Source organism: Camelus bactrianus, chromosome 11 (genome assembly GCF_048773025.1).
Source record: "Camelus bactrianus isolate YW-2024 breed Bactrian camel chromosome 11, ASM4877302v1, whole genome shotgun sequence".
Taxonomy (NCBI): Eukaryota; Metazoa; Chordata; class Mammalia; order Artiodactyla; family Camelidae; genus Camelus; species Camelus bactrianus.
In genome coordinates this window covers 26,881,514-26,894,275 of record NC_133549.1, presented here as the reverse complement: position 1 = coordinate 26,894,275, position 12,762 = coordinate 26,881,514, and the positions used below count along the sequence as shown (strand labels likewise).

Here is a 12,762-nt window from a genome sequence, read left to right as displayed (position 1 = left end):
TGCGTTTTATCAAGCCCACCCCCCCAACCCTTATGTGATTTATGAACACACTGAGAAACCACAGAAAGGAGAATAATCACACTTTGAATCATATTTCGAAACTTGGAATTAGGGGTTGGGAGCACCAGCGTTCAGCTTAAAGACATCATCTCCGATAAGATTTTGCAGAAAAGCAGGAAAGGTCTAGAGTAAAGGAAGCCAAGAGGCAGGACTGCGACAAGGTCCAAATCAGAGTCCTGTAGGCACTGATCCAGCTTTTGTGGGGTCAGAAGCTTATACAATTTGGAGAACCACTTAAAAAACAATTCAAAATTTAAAAAAAAAAAAAAATCAGTCCAGGGTCCTGCAGATTTTTTGGCTGGCTTTCCAGTGCCTTTGCCTCGGGGCCCACATTCCCCCTTTCTCACTGCAAGGTGGTGATGACCAAACTGTCAGGGGCTCATTTGTCCTTTCCCATCAGGGGACAGACTTTAAACCTAAAAATCGTAAGGAAATAGGGCTCTTGGAAGCCAAGAACCCAATTCCAATCCATAATTTTTAGCTACTGATTTTTCTCTCAGCGACCTACCCACATTTCATCAGTCCTAAAATGTGTTACCCTGAAACAGGTACACTCTCCACTAGTGTCCCTAAAACTGCCTCCAGTCTTTCTGTGGTACAACCTGCCCACACATGCAATAGCACCCCAAAACCATGTATGTCATAATTCAGTTGTTCTATTTGGAAGACTTCATCCCAAAAGCAACCTGTGCAGGAATGTTCCTATTTATAACAGGAAAACTCAGAAAAGATAACAGCCAACCATTTATTACTCTGTAATGCCAGGCACTGTACTAGTATTTCATGTATACGCTTTCATGTATTTAATTATACAACTCTATGAAGCCCACTTTATAGATAGGAAAACTGATGCAGAGGTGTGCTGGTAGATCAGCTCTCCTAGGGGAAAAACAGACAAACTTGATTTTTAGCATCTGCTGACTTCCATGGTGAAACTAGCCGCTGATAGCCAACTTCAAGCTACCTGTGGGTTAGCAACCAGCTCCCAAATATCCTGAAGATTTAGCAGTTGGCTCAGAGGTCAAGTAGCTTGCCCAAGGTCACCGAATGATAGAGTCAGGAATCAGCAGTTTAACTTCAGAGACCAGGCTCTGACCACCTACCACTCCACGGGCCTGTCAATATCTAACAATAAGGAATGGCTAAAACAAACACCCACAAGGGATTCCTTTGACCCACAGGAAACAAAGAAAAGTGTACATGATCACTAACACTAATATAAGCAATTTACAGTTGTTCTAAATATTAAATGCAATAATTTGCAAATTTTGGTGGATGGGAAACCAGCTTCAATTAAGTTTTAAGAAGGGTATTTTATTCCCACTTTGTAGACCTGTAATCTGGACAGAGAGGCTCCACAGGTAGTCAGTGGTGGAGGTGGGATTTGGATCCAGCCAACCTGCTTTCAATCCATCCTCTTAACCACAGTGTCCCTCATAAAATAGTGATACTAGGGTGAAGGAAAAAAAAGATATGCACAGACTCAGTACTATGCAGAAGCAACTCCTGGATTGGGAGGCAGCAAGAAAAGTCTCTGAACTTGAGTCAGGCCAAGCTGGATTTGAAAGATTCTCCATCACCTAATTGTGACCTGGGGCAAGTTACCTAACAGCACCTGGCTTTCAGTTCCCTTCTTACTGAAGTGGGGAGAACAATGCCTATCTCAACGGGTGGCCCTAGGGGTGAACAGAGAATTCATAGAACAATGTGACCACAGATCCGGGCCCACATTAAGTGCTCAAAGGGGCATAGCTATTATTACGAACAAAAAACGTAAGATGGTTGGAATCAAGGGCATGCTTTCATCTTCTCTGTGGGTTCTTGGTCCCACTGAGTTGCTCCGAATTGTGGCTAACGCTGGTCCAGAGTGACAGTCAAGCCGAACCCTTAGTAAAGTCGGCTCTTCCCTGGCGCGAATTGCAGATGTGCCCTTCACCTTGTGTTCACCCTCCTTCTCCGCCCCACATTTCAGCTCCGCAGCGCAGAAAAGAAGGTGCTGGCTGCCCAGTCGGATACCCGGAATCCAGGCATGCCTTTCCCGGGTGCCATGTGGGCATCATTCGCAGAAACGCCAGCAGCAGATGCAGAGAACTCCAGAAAGGGGGTGGGGGGGGTGCGACCCGCGCAACGTTCTACTTTTGGAATCTAGAGCCCATACTACCTCCAAGTTTGAGGCGGGGATGGATCTCCTTCTCCTCCCAGACCATCACTAAAAAGAAAACTGCTGTTGTTCCCCCTTTCAGACAAACTTCCTCCCCTGCGCGCCTCTCCGGGCTCTGCGTTCCCGCCGCGGCTAGGACCGCAGGGACGCTGGACCGAGCAGGGAGAAGTGGCGCGTTTGGCCGGGTCTCCCGTCGGCGCGGCATCTCAGAGCCGCGCCCGAGCCTGGGCGGGAGGGAAGGATGCCCGGGGCGGGCAGTGCCGACCCAGGCGGCTCATCGCGGCCCTTGGGGGCGCCCCAGTCTCCAGATCCCAGCTCGTCGGGCCCCAGGAGCCGCTTACCTGACGGCGGCCGCTTCCTGCTCAACCGGCTCACGGCGCGGTTAAACATCGCCGCGGGCACCCCAGGGAGGAAGGAGGAGCAGCGGGGTGGTGCGGCGACAGAGCCAGAAGAAGGCGAGGAGGAGGAGGCCGAGGAGGAGGAGGAGCCGGCTCGGCACCGCCCCGGAGGGCGCGGCCCCCGCCCCGCGGTTCTCCTCCAGACCAGGCGCCGCGTGGCGCGCTCCGTGCTCCCTGCCTGTCTGCCCGCGTGGGGGCTCCGCGATCCTGCCCCGGGGTCCCGCCCTGGGTTACCTGGGCGGGCAGGGAGCACTCGGGTGACTCCCAAACGCTGGGACCCGGCCCAGCGCCCAAGATGGAATGCATTAGAAACCCTGCTCAAGCGGTTCTCACCTCCTGGGAACCCCTTGTTGCGCCTGTCGCGCTGCGAGGCTCGCCAGAGAAGCCACCCGAGCCCCGTCCTGCCCTGCCAGACTCCCAGCTCCAGCGTCCATCCCGGGCTCCCGCCCTCTCCCTGCAGCCCCAAGAAACACACTCGGTGCCGCGGGCGCGTCGTGCTTCGCGGCTACATAGGCTTTCGCCTGGCAACAGGCGAGGGTCACCTCCTGGTTCAGAGACCTGGACGCCGAGGCCTTGGAGTTCTGCAAAACCCAGGCGCGGCCCACAGCCTTCGCCTCCTTGCCCCCAGGACCCAGGATCCCTGTACGCCCGGGCCTGCCCATCCCGCGACTCCGTGGGCGCTGGGCCTTCCCACGGCTGCGAAAACTAGTGGAGCGTCGCCAGGGCCCGGGCCGCGCTGTCCGTGGGAGGAGCGAGCCGAGCTGCCGCCGACGGGCGCCCTCTCCCGGGCCGCGCTGCGCGGGCGCCGAAACTTGGGCGCCTTTTGCCCTGGGTCTTGAGACTCCGAGGTCGGACCTCGGGGGAAGTTCTGTAGGAATCCCTCGGGTTCCAGCGAGGAGCAATGCCTCTGCGCCGCACACCGGCTGGCCCGAGACACCAACTGGGGACACGTGGCGCACCTTCCCTCGGGGCCTTGGCGCTCAGCGCTCGAAATCACTCGCGTTCGCCCTGCGCTCCAGCTCTGATTCCTCCTCTCCCGCCGCCAGTCACCTGCTCGGCGCCGCCAGCGCCACTCGAATCTGTTATCTCGTTTCTTCTGCAAAACAGCCCAAGACGGGGTGTCATTAGCCCCATTTTCTTGAGGATCTGGTTTGCGAGGAATTGTCTTTCTGGCGAGTCCTATTTTTCTCCTTGTGTATCTGGCTTTGTCTCTAAATTGGTCTTTATTTTTAGCTGTACTAATTGCTATTTTTCTAAACTGTTCCCCCAGTCGTCGGTCCCCCTCCACCCATCCTTTCTCAGTATTTTCACTAGTTGGCAATTTCTTTTATATCTTCTATTCTGAGCTTCCCATTCCGTTCATTTTTCCTCCCTCCCTCTGCCTACCCCTTCAGTCCCAATCCCACCCCATCTCTGGCCTTCTATGGTTGCTTCTCATTACTCTCCCTAACCTTCCCCTCTCAAAGCATTTTCCTCAGAGCATTTCTAAGCACTCTGCCCCTCTGCTGCGGAGAGAGGCTTGTGAAGGTTACAGGGATTTTCAGCTGCAATTCGAGGAGATCACTGTGACCAAGAACAGAGTTAGAACCTAGCTGAGACGCTTAATTTTAAGTGTCCCCTTCTGTGGTTGGCCTCCTCCAGACATGGGCTCCTGCCAGCTTCCTCTCCATCGTAAAAGGACTGAACTTTTTATAGGCAGTACCAGAGTAGGACTTTAAAACTCTGCAGAGTCCTGGATCCAAATGAGATAGCTCATAACAATAACCAGGGAATCTGTGCAGCACACCTCCCCAGAAAACTCCAGAGACCAAATTACAAGTTCTCCTAACACAGGAAGTGAGACTGCCCCACTGGATAAAAGTTAGGCACAACTAAATATTATGCCAGTTTCCAGTTCCAACCCAGCCGTGTCCTGAAAAAACCTGGTGTGACGTAGGACATCCTTATAAATCCATTCTGAGCTAAGATGGCAGCCAGGCCTTTCTGAAATGAAGGGAAAATGGAACAGCAAAATACACTTTTACTGTCCTGTTAGCATATCACATAATAAGTACAAAAATAAAGATCCATGTAAGTTAAGATTTAATGTTCATGGTTTAAAATTTGTTCTGAGATATTGAAAGACTGCCCTTATGAAATTGCTATAAACACCTGTTTCAAGTGTCTGAAGATCCAAAAGCCAGTTTTTAACATGCACTATGCAGCAGACCAAGTATGAAAGTATGGAGCCTCACAGTTCCTAAGGCTTGCCAAAATAAAACACACACACACATCCTTCCCACATGATTCAAGTTCTGCCTGTGGTTTGCAATGACTTAAGGTGCTCTCCATCCCAGTAGCATTGCTCACTTTCTGTAGCTGTCTCAAGCCTTTATAAACACTAGTAGCCAATCTGGGCAAGAAGAGGACAAACAGTTTGGCCGCTTCCTACTCCTGCTGGTCTCACCTTTGGTCAAACAACTTTCACTGGGACCAGGCAAGGAGCAAAAGACTAAGATGTCTTCTGGTAAAGTAGAATTTCAGAGCGGTCATTGGCTTTAGAGTTTGATTTGTTTTATTCTCAAAAACTTAAAAAAAAAACTGATAAGCAGGAAATACATTATAAAGTCTTTTGCAATAAAATATATTTTAGAGTCTCATATAAGGAATATTCTCAGCCATTTGAAGCAGGTGAGATATAGTAAAATAAGTAAATATGTAAGTGCCTATGTTGTAGTCAAGAGACCTGGGTACCAATCCCTGGCCATATAGCAGATCAGCGTGTGTCCTTAAACACAGCCTCTTAGGATTGGACAAGGAAATGATGCCACCTACACTCTAAGGGTGTGGTGTTCACTAGCAGTAAACAAGAAATCACCTGGCACAGTGCCCAGCACTTGTAGACACACAAAAAATATACTGGAATCTGAATTACTCATCCCTCTAATAACTAATAAACTTTAGCTTATATGCAGTAAAAAGTGACATTTTAAAAAGAAATCATAGGAAGTTGGCAGGATTCGTAACAGCATGATGCAACTGACACACACAGTGAAGGCGGGAAAGTAAATTGCTACAACCTCTCTGGAAGGTAAGCGAGGCAGATGTGTTAAGATGCATGTTTGGCAACATGTGTAAGAGAATGTTTATACCCATGAGATCAGTGAATAATTCTACAACTTATGCCAAAGAAAGACTGAGAGATACAAAGATTTATGTGCAAAATTGAATATTAACACTGCTTTTATCAGTGCTATTTATAGTAGCTATAAATACCCACTAATGGAATGACTAAGTTACAGTATATTCCTGTGATGAAATATTGAACTGAGTGAAGAATACTGGGTTATGTAGGGAACATGCTTATAAAGCTGCCATTGAAAAAAGCAGGATACAAATATAGAGACAATTTTCAGTGGGGAAAGGGAGGAAATATAGTATATTTATTGATAGAAAGCTTGCAGGAAACTATTCCAAAATGTTACTAGCATTTATCTCTAGATGATGGGATGATGGGTGATTTTAATTTTCATTAATATGTTTTTCTGTTTTGCAAAATTTCTGCAGTGAATATGCTTTTCAGTCGGGGGGTAATCAGTAGTTGGAAATGGGTCAAAATCCCTACTAGATTTAATCTACAAATATTTAAGCCCACATCTTTACAACATTCATTTGCTTTCTTTAAACTCTTAATTTCCTGTGGAAGGAGAAAGCCAACATCAACTGCCCATCTTTGATCTCTTTTGCTTTTCAAGTCACATCTTCATGGCCTATCACAGCTGGAGGGAATCCTTGGCGATCAGCATATTACTACACTGCAAGTCAGGAAACTGAGGCCCAGATGGCTTTAGTTGGGAGTGAGGCTAAGTCTCCTGAGGCATAGGCACGTGGCCTTCCCGGTACAGCACTATCTTGTACCATGCTGCATCCATGAAGATGCACCTAAAAAAAGGAAGGCCTATGTGTACATTTAAGATTCAAATCGGGATTCCTGCTAAACCAGGTAGATTCATTATATCAGCATGCAGACATATTTGTATTTCTTCCATTTCAAAACTGATATATTTGACGTGGGGGAACTGAGAATGAACAGTAAGACAGCGAAGACCTCATCTACCACAAAGGGAAGTCAGCAGAAAAATTCTAAAATTGTTGCATTAAGAAATAGCAGTATGTGTATTGTTCATGTTACGTGGAAGTAAGTATCAGAAGAAACAGCTAAATATTGTAAAAGGTGGCCTCTGAGGAGAAAGCTTGGGAGAGGATGGTGAAGGGGGTAGCTATTTTGCTTGACTTCTAGTACTATTTGACTTTTTAAACTATTATACATGTATATCCTTTTAATGAAAATAAAAATTAATTTAAAAAAATTCTAGTAACCGTCTGTGCCTCGTACATAACAGAAGAGGTCAGACTTGATTTCACCACTAACAGTAACAGCGAGAGTTCCCTGAGCACTTTCTATGTGCTTAGCATGATTCTAAGTGCTGTTTTAGGTACTTTTCTCAGTTACAACCCCTTGGAGGGGTCTTAATCCCAAACTGCCTCTAATGGAGGCTGGATCACCAACTGCAAGTTAAACTGTTGGTCTCTATGGGTTTAAAAAAAAAGTACATTCACACATATTTTCATTTGATCTTTACTACACCTCATAATAGAGGAATTTGTAGAGGTAGAAACTGAGTCTCATAGAGGTCTCAGTGTCATAGGTACAGTTGAAAAACAGGGCTAGAGTTCAGGTCTTTTGGCTCTTGGTGTTTTTTATTAAAGTGCCTCACACCCATGAGAAAATGATTTTTAAAAATCGCTGTTCCAGGTACCTACTTTGTAACACTGTTCCCGGGTCTTATTTCTAAATGTTAAAGGAGAAAAGGGTTTAGCATTTCCAAGAATCTTAACCCAGACCTTTCCTAAAATCCAAATAAAAAATGTCATCTGAAAAGAAAAAAAAAAGAAGAAGACGAAAAGGAAAGGAAAGGAAATGTACATTTGTGCACACAAACTAACACAGACACATATAAGGCGTGACCATAGTGTAATATCATGTAGTAATACCGTTCTGGGGTTTTTTGAACAATCGTATTGCAACACGTATCTCCTATTAAGTGCAGTCCTTTCACTGTGACCACACAGACACTCTCCTGAGGCAGTTGGGCACCTCCACTGCTCAGAACTTTTCAAGAACTTCTCCTAGGGTATTTCTAATAGTGAAAAACATCTTGTGGATGGAACTAGTTTTGGGAAACTGCTAAAAGCTATTCGATGAAAATCAGCAGAATGAGGTGGGTGATACAGTGGTGAAATGCTGGTGGGGGGTATGACACACAGCTATAAAATTCGCTGAGCCAGTTTACCTCTGTGGCTTGCCCAATACTGACTTCAAAAGAATTGGCATTTGGGAAGAGGATTACAGATGACTCTTTTTTAAGACAAACATACTTTTCACATTTTGGATACATGAAATCTAGCATAATTAAAAGAAATTCACTTTATAAAAGCAAAAAGTAAAGTTTATGGCCATCATATAACACACCCACAAACATTCCTTAGTACTTAACAAAAACAATGGACATTTTGTGAACTAATCAGTCCCATAAGACAGAATTCCATAGATATTTTAAAAATTCTTTTTTAATCCAAGTCTAATTGATACTGAAAAATACAAACATTTTAATGATTTTAATTAAAAGTCTTCTGGTTATTCATCTATGCTTATAAACTAACCTACAGAGAACTCTTTAAAATGCTTTTTAAAATCATAAAACCCAACCAAGAAAGTTAGAAAGCAAGTTTCAAAAGACAGATCATTTATCAAGATGTTCCCATTTACCAATTCCAAGTGCCATTTGATCAGCCATTAAATTTCACCTAAAAACTATTTTATACCTGTTTTGCATGCAGTTGTAGAAAGTGTCAAAAATGGTGGTAACCATATAAGAAAATCATCTGATAAAATACAGGGACTGCAAATCTTGTTGTTCTTGCCTAAAATTTTAGCCAGATAGAAACTTTTCTGAATCACTACTTCCTAGAAATTCAATGACCAAATTCTCAGGAAATGCACTTGGGCTCACAAGGTAGATATTTTATCAGGTATTAAAGACACGTTACATTTGAGCTTTTGCACCTTACACCAAAAAAAAAAAAAAAGCTGAAATAATATACAAAGTCATAATTCAGATCTTGAAGACCCTTGGGGTGGAAAAATACGTGTGTGTATACGCATACATGCATGCACACGTATGCATATATAGAGATACGTATTTAAATGACTTTGTAACGAAGCTAAAAAGCAGTAAAGGTTGGTTGTCCAGCAGCTGGATAAACACACTTTAGAGGCAGTCTGCACGCCTACACCTCTCAAGAGTAGGCATTAATTCCACACAGAGCTCTGGCAATCGTCAGATCAGAAGTTTTAAACCCATAAAGAGTTACATTTATGGAGAGGCAAATACCACATATTTCTGGTTATCAGGATCATTAGATGATCTCTATTGATGAAGACAGGAAAATCCACTAACAGTCCTTAGTTTTACATGCTTCCAGTCATAAAAAACTGAAATACTTTCTTTAATAACTGCAAATCCCATATATTCACATAATAGGCCATAAAGTCCCATTTTGGATCGGGTTCATATTTTGAAGGGATTTACAGATACAGGTAAAATCTGTTGCCAGGCACTATTTACAGCCTCAGACAATCTTTCCAGCTGAGGCTGTGTCTGTTCTCAGCCACCACTACCCTCAACCTTTTTTAGTCAGGGTCACCAGAAAGTTTTTTCACCCTTAACATAAACAGCAGTAAACTCTCCAAGTGCAAACACACCATTCTTGACTTTATGGGCTAAATGGATAGGCAGCCATGGAGAAATAAAGTCTGTCATCTGCTGCGTTTTGCTGGGGTTGATGGTCTACCGTATTTCTTCATGCCTAATATTTTTATGCCATTAGATAAATGCCAGTAGAGTAAAATCACCGTAAAGCAATTTAAGTCAAGAGGAAATCCACTAAACAGCCGATGCCTAGCTGAGATCTTAACTCACCTAAGGTCTTAAATAACTAAGTTCTGTCACATAAAATGGAAACTTGATAAAACAAAGATGTGGAGGAGTACTGTTTCTCAAGTGGAAAAGTGTCGTAAGAACAGTCACCTAACAAGAAGAAAGCTGAGTAAATTTACACGGAGACTCTCACTCTGTCAGAGAGAAAATGAGAAGAATTTGGAGAGCAGTGTAAACCTGAAAGGAAAATTGTATCTAGGCCCAAGCAGTAATGATTCTCCTGTTAACCATTTTTTAACGTGATCCATAAAATTAAAAAATTATATATTTTATTGTGTAGAAAGAACACAACATAAAATTTTCCATCTTAGCCATTTTTAAGTGTACAGTTCAGGAGGGTCACGTATATTCACATTGCTGTGAAACAGAGCTGCGGAACGTTTCATCCTTCAAAGCTGAAACTACCCCCATGAAACAATCCCCCTTTCCCTCTTCCCTTCGGCTCCTGGTAAACTCCATTTTACTGTTTCTATGAACTTGACTACTTTAGAGACTTCATAAAAGTGGAATTACACGGTATTTATCTTTTTGTGGCTGGCTTATTTCACTTAGCACAATGTCTTCAAGTTTCATCCAGGTAGTAGCATGTGTCAGAATTTTCTTCCTTTTAAAAAACTGATAATATTCCATTGTATGTATATACATTTTGTATAATCCATTCATCCATTGATGGACATTTTTTTTTAAGTAGCGTTTATTTGACTCCTTTCTTATTGGAGGTACTGAGGATTGAACCTAGGACCTTGTGCACGCTACACACATGCTCTATCACTGAGCTATACCCTCCCCCCCATCAGCGGACATTTGCAATGCTTCCATCTCTTGGCTATTGTCAGTGCTGTTATGAACATGGGTGTACAGGTATCTCTCTGAGAATCTGCTTTCAATTCTTTTGGATATACACCCAGAAGTGCGATTGCTGGGCCATATGGTAATTCTACCTGTAATTTTTTGAGAACGCTCCAGACTGTTTTTCATAGCTGTTGCACCATTTCACAATCCCACCAATAGTGCAGAAGTGTTCTTATTTCCCCACATCCTCACCAACATTTGTCATTTTCTGGTTTGCTTTCATCTCTTGGATTAAAAAAAAAATTATATGCTTTTTCTATCTACAGTAAAGTTTTCAGTTTAAGGTAAGTTACTGAAAATTGGAGAAAAATGGAGATAATTGTCGAACATTTTTCAAAAATTTAAAATGTATATACTTGACTAGATTTTTGTTCCCAAAATTTAAAAAAATTAATGCCATTTTTATTTAGATTTTTCCTTATTCTTTCTTTTGAACACCCTGTCCTTATTCTAGTCCATCAGGGAACAGAAGATGAGTTAAGGGGCCTTCAAACGTAAACTAGGAACAGCTGCCAGTGGTAGAGAAGTGGACAAGGGGACAAGCATGATAGGGGCAGAAGGGACAATTCTGCACCTAGACTGGCTTGAAGATTTCCTCTCCAACCACTGCTACAAGCACATTCAGAACACCAACAGGAGCTCCTGAAAGAAGCCGAGCTGCCTGTTGTTCCCCCAAACAGCTGACAGCTCAGAGGCTCCCATCACCAGCAGTAGCCACCAGAGGAAGCCCCGCTGGCCCACTTGACTTCGGGGGACAGCTAAGTGACGAGGTGGGAGGTGCAGCAGCTGAGCCTTGAGTAATAGGACGACCCACGCTGCTTCCCGCATCAGTGCGCTTCCTTCATTCTAACAGACATTACCAGACTGCTGCTCCAGTTTTGTCTGCAATGCATTTATTTCCCTTCTGTCCCCAGTCCTACTTTATCATCATTATTTGCCATTAGGCCCTTTGTGTAAGTAATAGTTTGCAAATTTACCTCATAAAAACCTCATTCATTCACTCAACAACTATTCATTAAGAGTCTAATACAAGGGCACTAAGAGTGATAAATAAAAGACAAAATCTGTGGAATTTATAATCTGGTAGACTGCCATTAATCAAATAATCACATATGTTGTTTCAAGGGCCATAAAAAAATCAAGGCATAATGAAAGTATAGCTGGGAAATCCTTACATTAGATGTGGGGATGAGGTAGTCAGGAAAGACTTTTCTGAAAAAATGACAAGCTTATGTAAATTGCCATATAGACGGTGAGTGGCAGGAGAGCTTTCTAGACTAGGAGGTCACATGCAAGGGCCCTGAGGTGGGAAAGCTCAGCCAGGGTGACTGGAGCTTGCTAACCGAGAGAGGAGGAGAAAGGCTAGATGGCTGGGAAGGCACCCAGTTGTGCCGGGCTGTAAAGCCTTGTCAAGGAGTTGAGATTTTATGCTAAGTGCAGTGGGAAGTGACTAAAGCATTTTTGGGCTATGTGTTAGCAAACGTTTTTTGAAGATTAATGCGAGTGTTATATTAAGATTTATTAAGTGAATAAAGAAAGGTGCAGAACAGCATATACAACATGCTATCATTTCTGCAGAAAAGGGAGGGAGAATGAACGTTCATATAGATAGATTATCTCTGGAAAAACATAAGATATTGGTGTTTCTTGAGATGGAAACTAGATGGTTAGGAGAGTTGAGTGGGAGGAACAATTTTTTTTTTTTTACTGTATACAACCTTTTAAAAATCTTTTGAATTATGTACCACATTTAAGAATTACCTGTATAACAGTAAATTAAAAATTAAAAAGTCACTCTGGCCATTGTGCTGAAAAAATTAAAATGGTTGAAAGCTTAGGTAAAACATAGCTAAGTAACCAGAACTGTTAAAATGAAAGACTGATAATATCTGATGTTAAGGCGATGTGGAGAGTAACTGGAATTTTCATTTGCTGCATGCAAATGCAAACTGAAGCAACCATTTTGGGAAATTGTTGGGCAACATCTGTTAAAACTGATCAGACACATATCCTACAACCCAGAATTCCATCCCTAGGTATATGCTCAACAGAAATGTGTATACATGTTCCCCAGGACATTTATAAACATTCATTACAGCACTATACATAACTCCTAAATGGAGAACCAAGTGTGTAATGGATAAATTGTAGCACATTCACACAATAATGTCACACTGAAAAACTCAGCGGCATGCAACAAGAAACTGGAAGCAATAAGTAAATCAGAAACAGAAGAATATATACTGCTTAA

General features: G+C 43.3%; 1 protein-coding gene across 1 annotated transcript in view; it reads right to left on the bottom strand.

Annotated features, from left to right (window-relative positions):
- The window catches only part of RGS10 (regulator of G protein signaling 10), a 33,174-nt gene extending 30,453 nt beyond the window's left edge, over nucleotides 1–2,721 (bottom strand). The window contains exon 1 of the mRNA XM_074373544.1: nucleotides 2,563–2,721. Within this exon, the coding sequence (XP_074229645.1) occupies nucleotides 2,563–2,611 (49 nt within the window). The 5' untranslated portion in view covers nucleotides 2,612–2,721. The remainder of the gene's footprint in view (nucleotides 1–2,562) is intronic.
- Nucleotides 2,722–12,762: the final 10,041 nt, after the last annotated feature.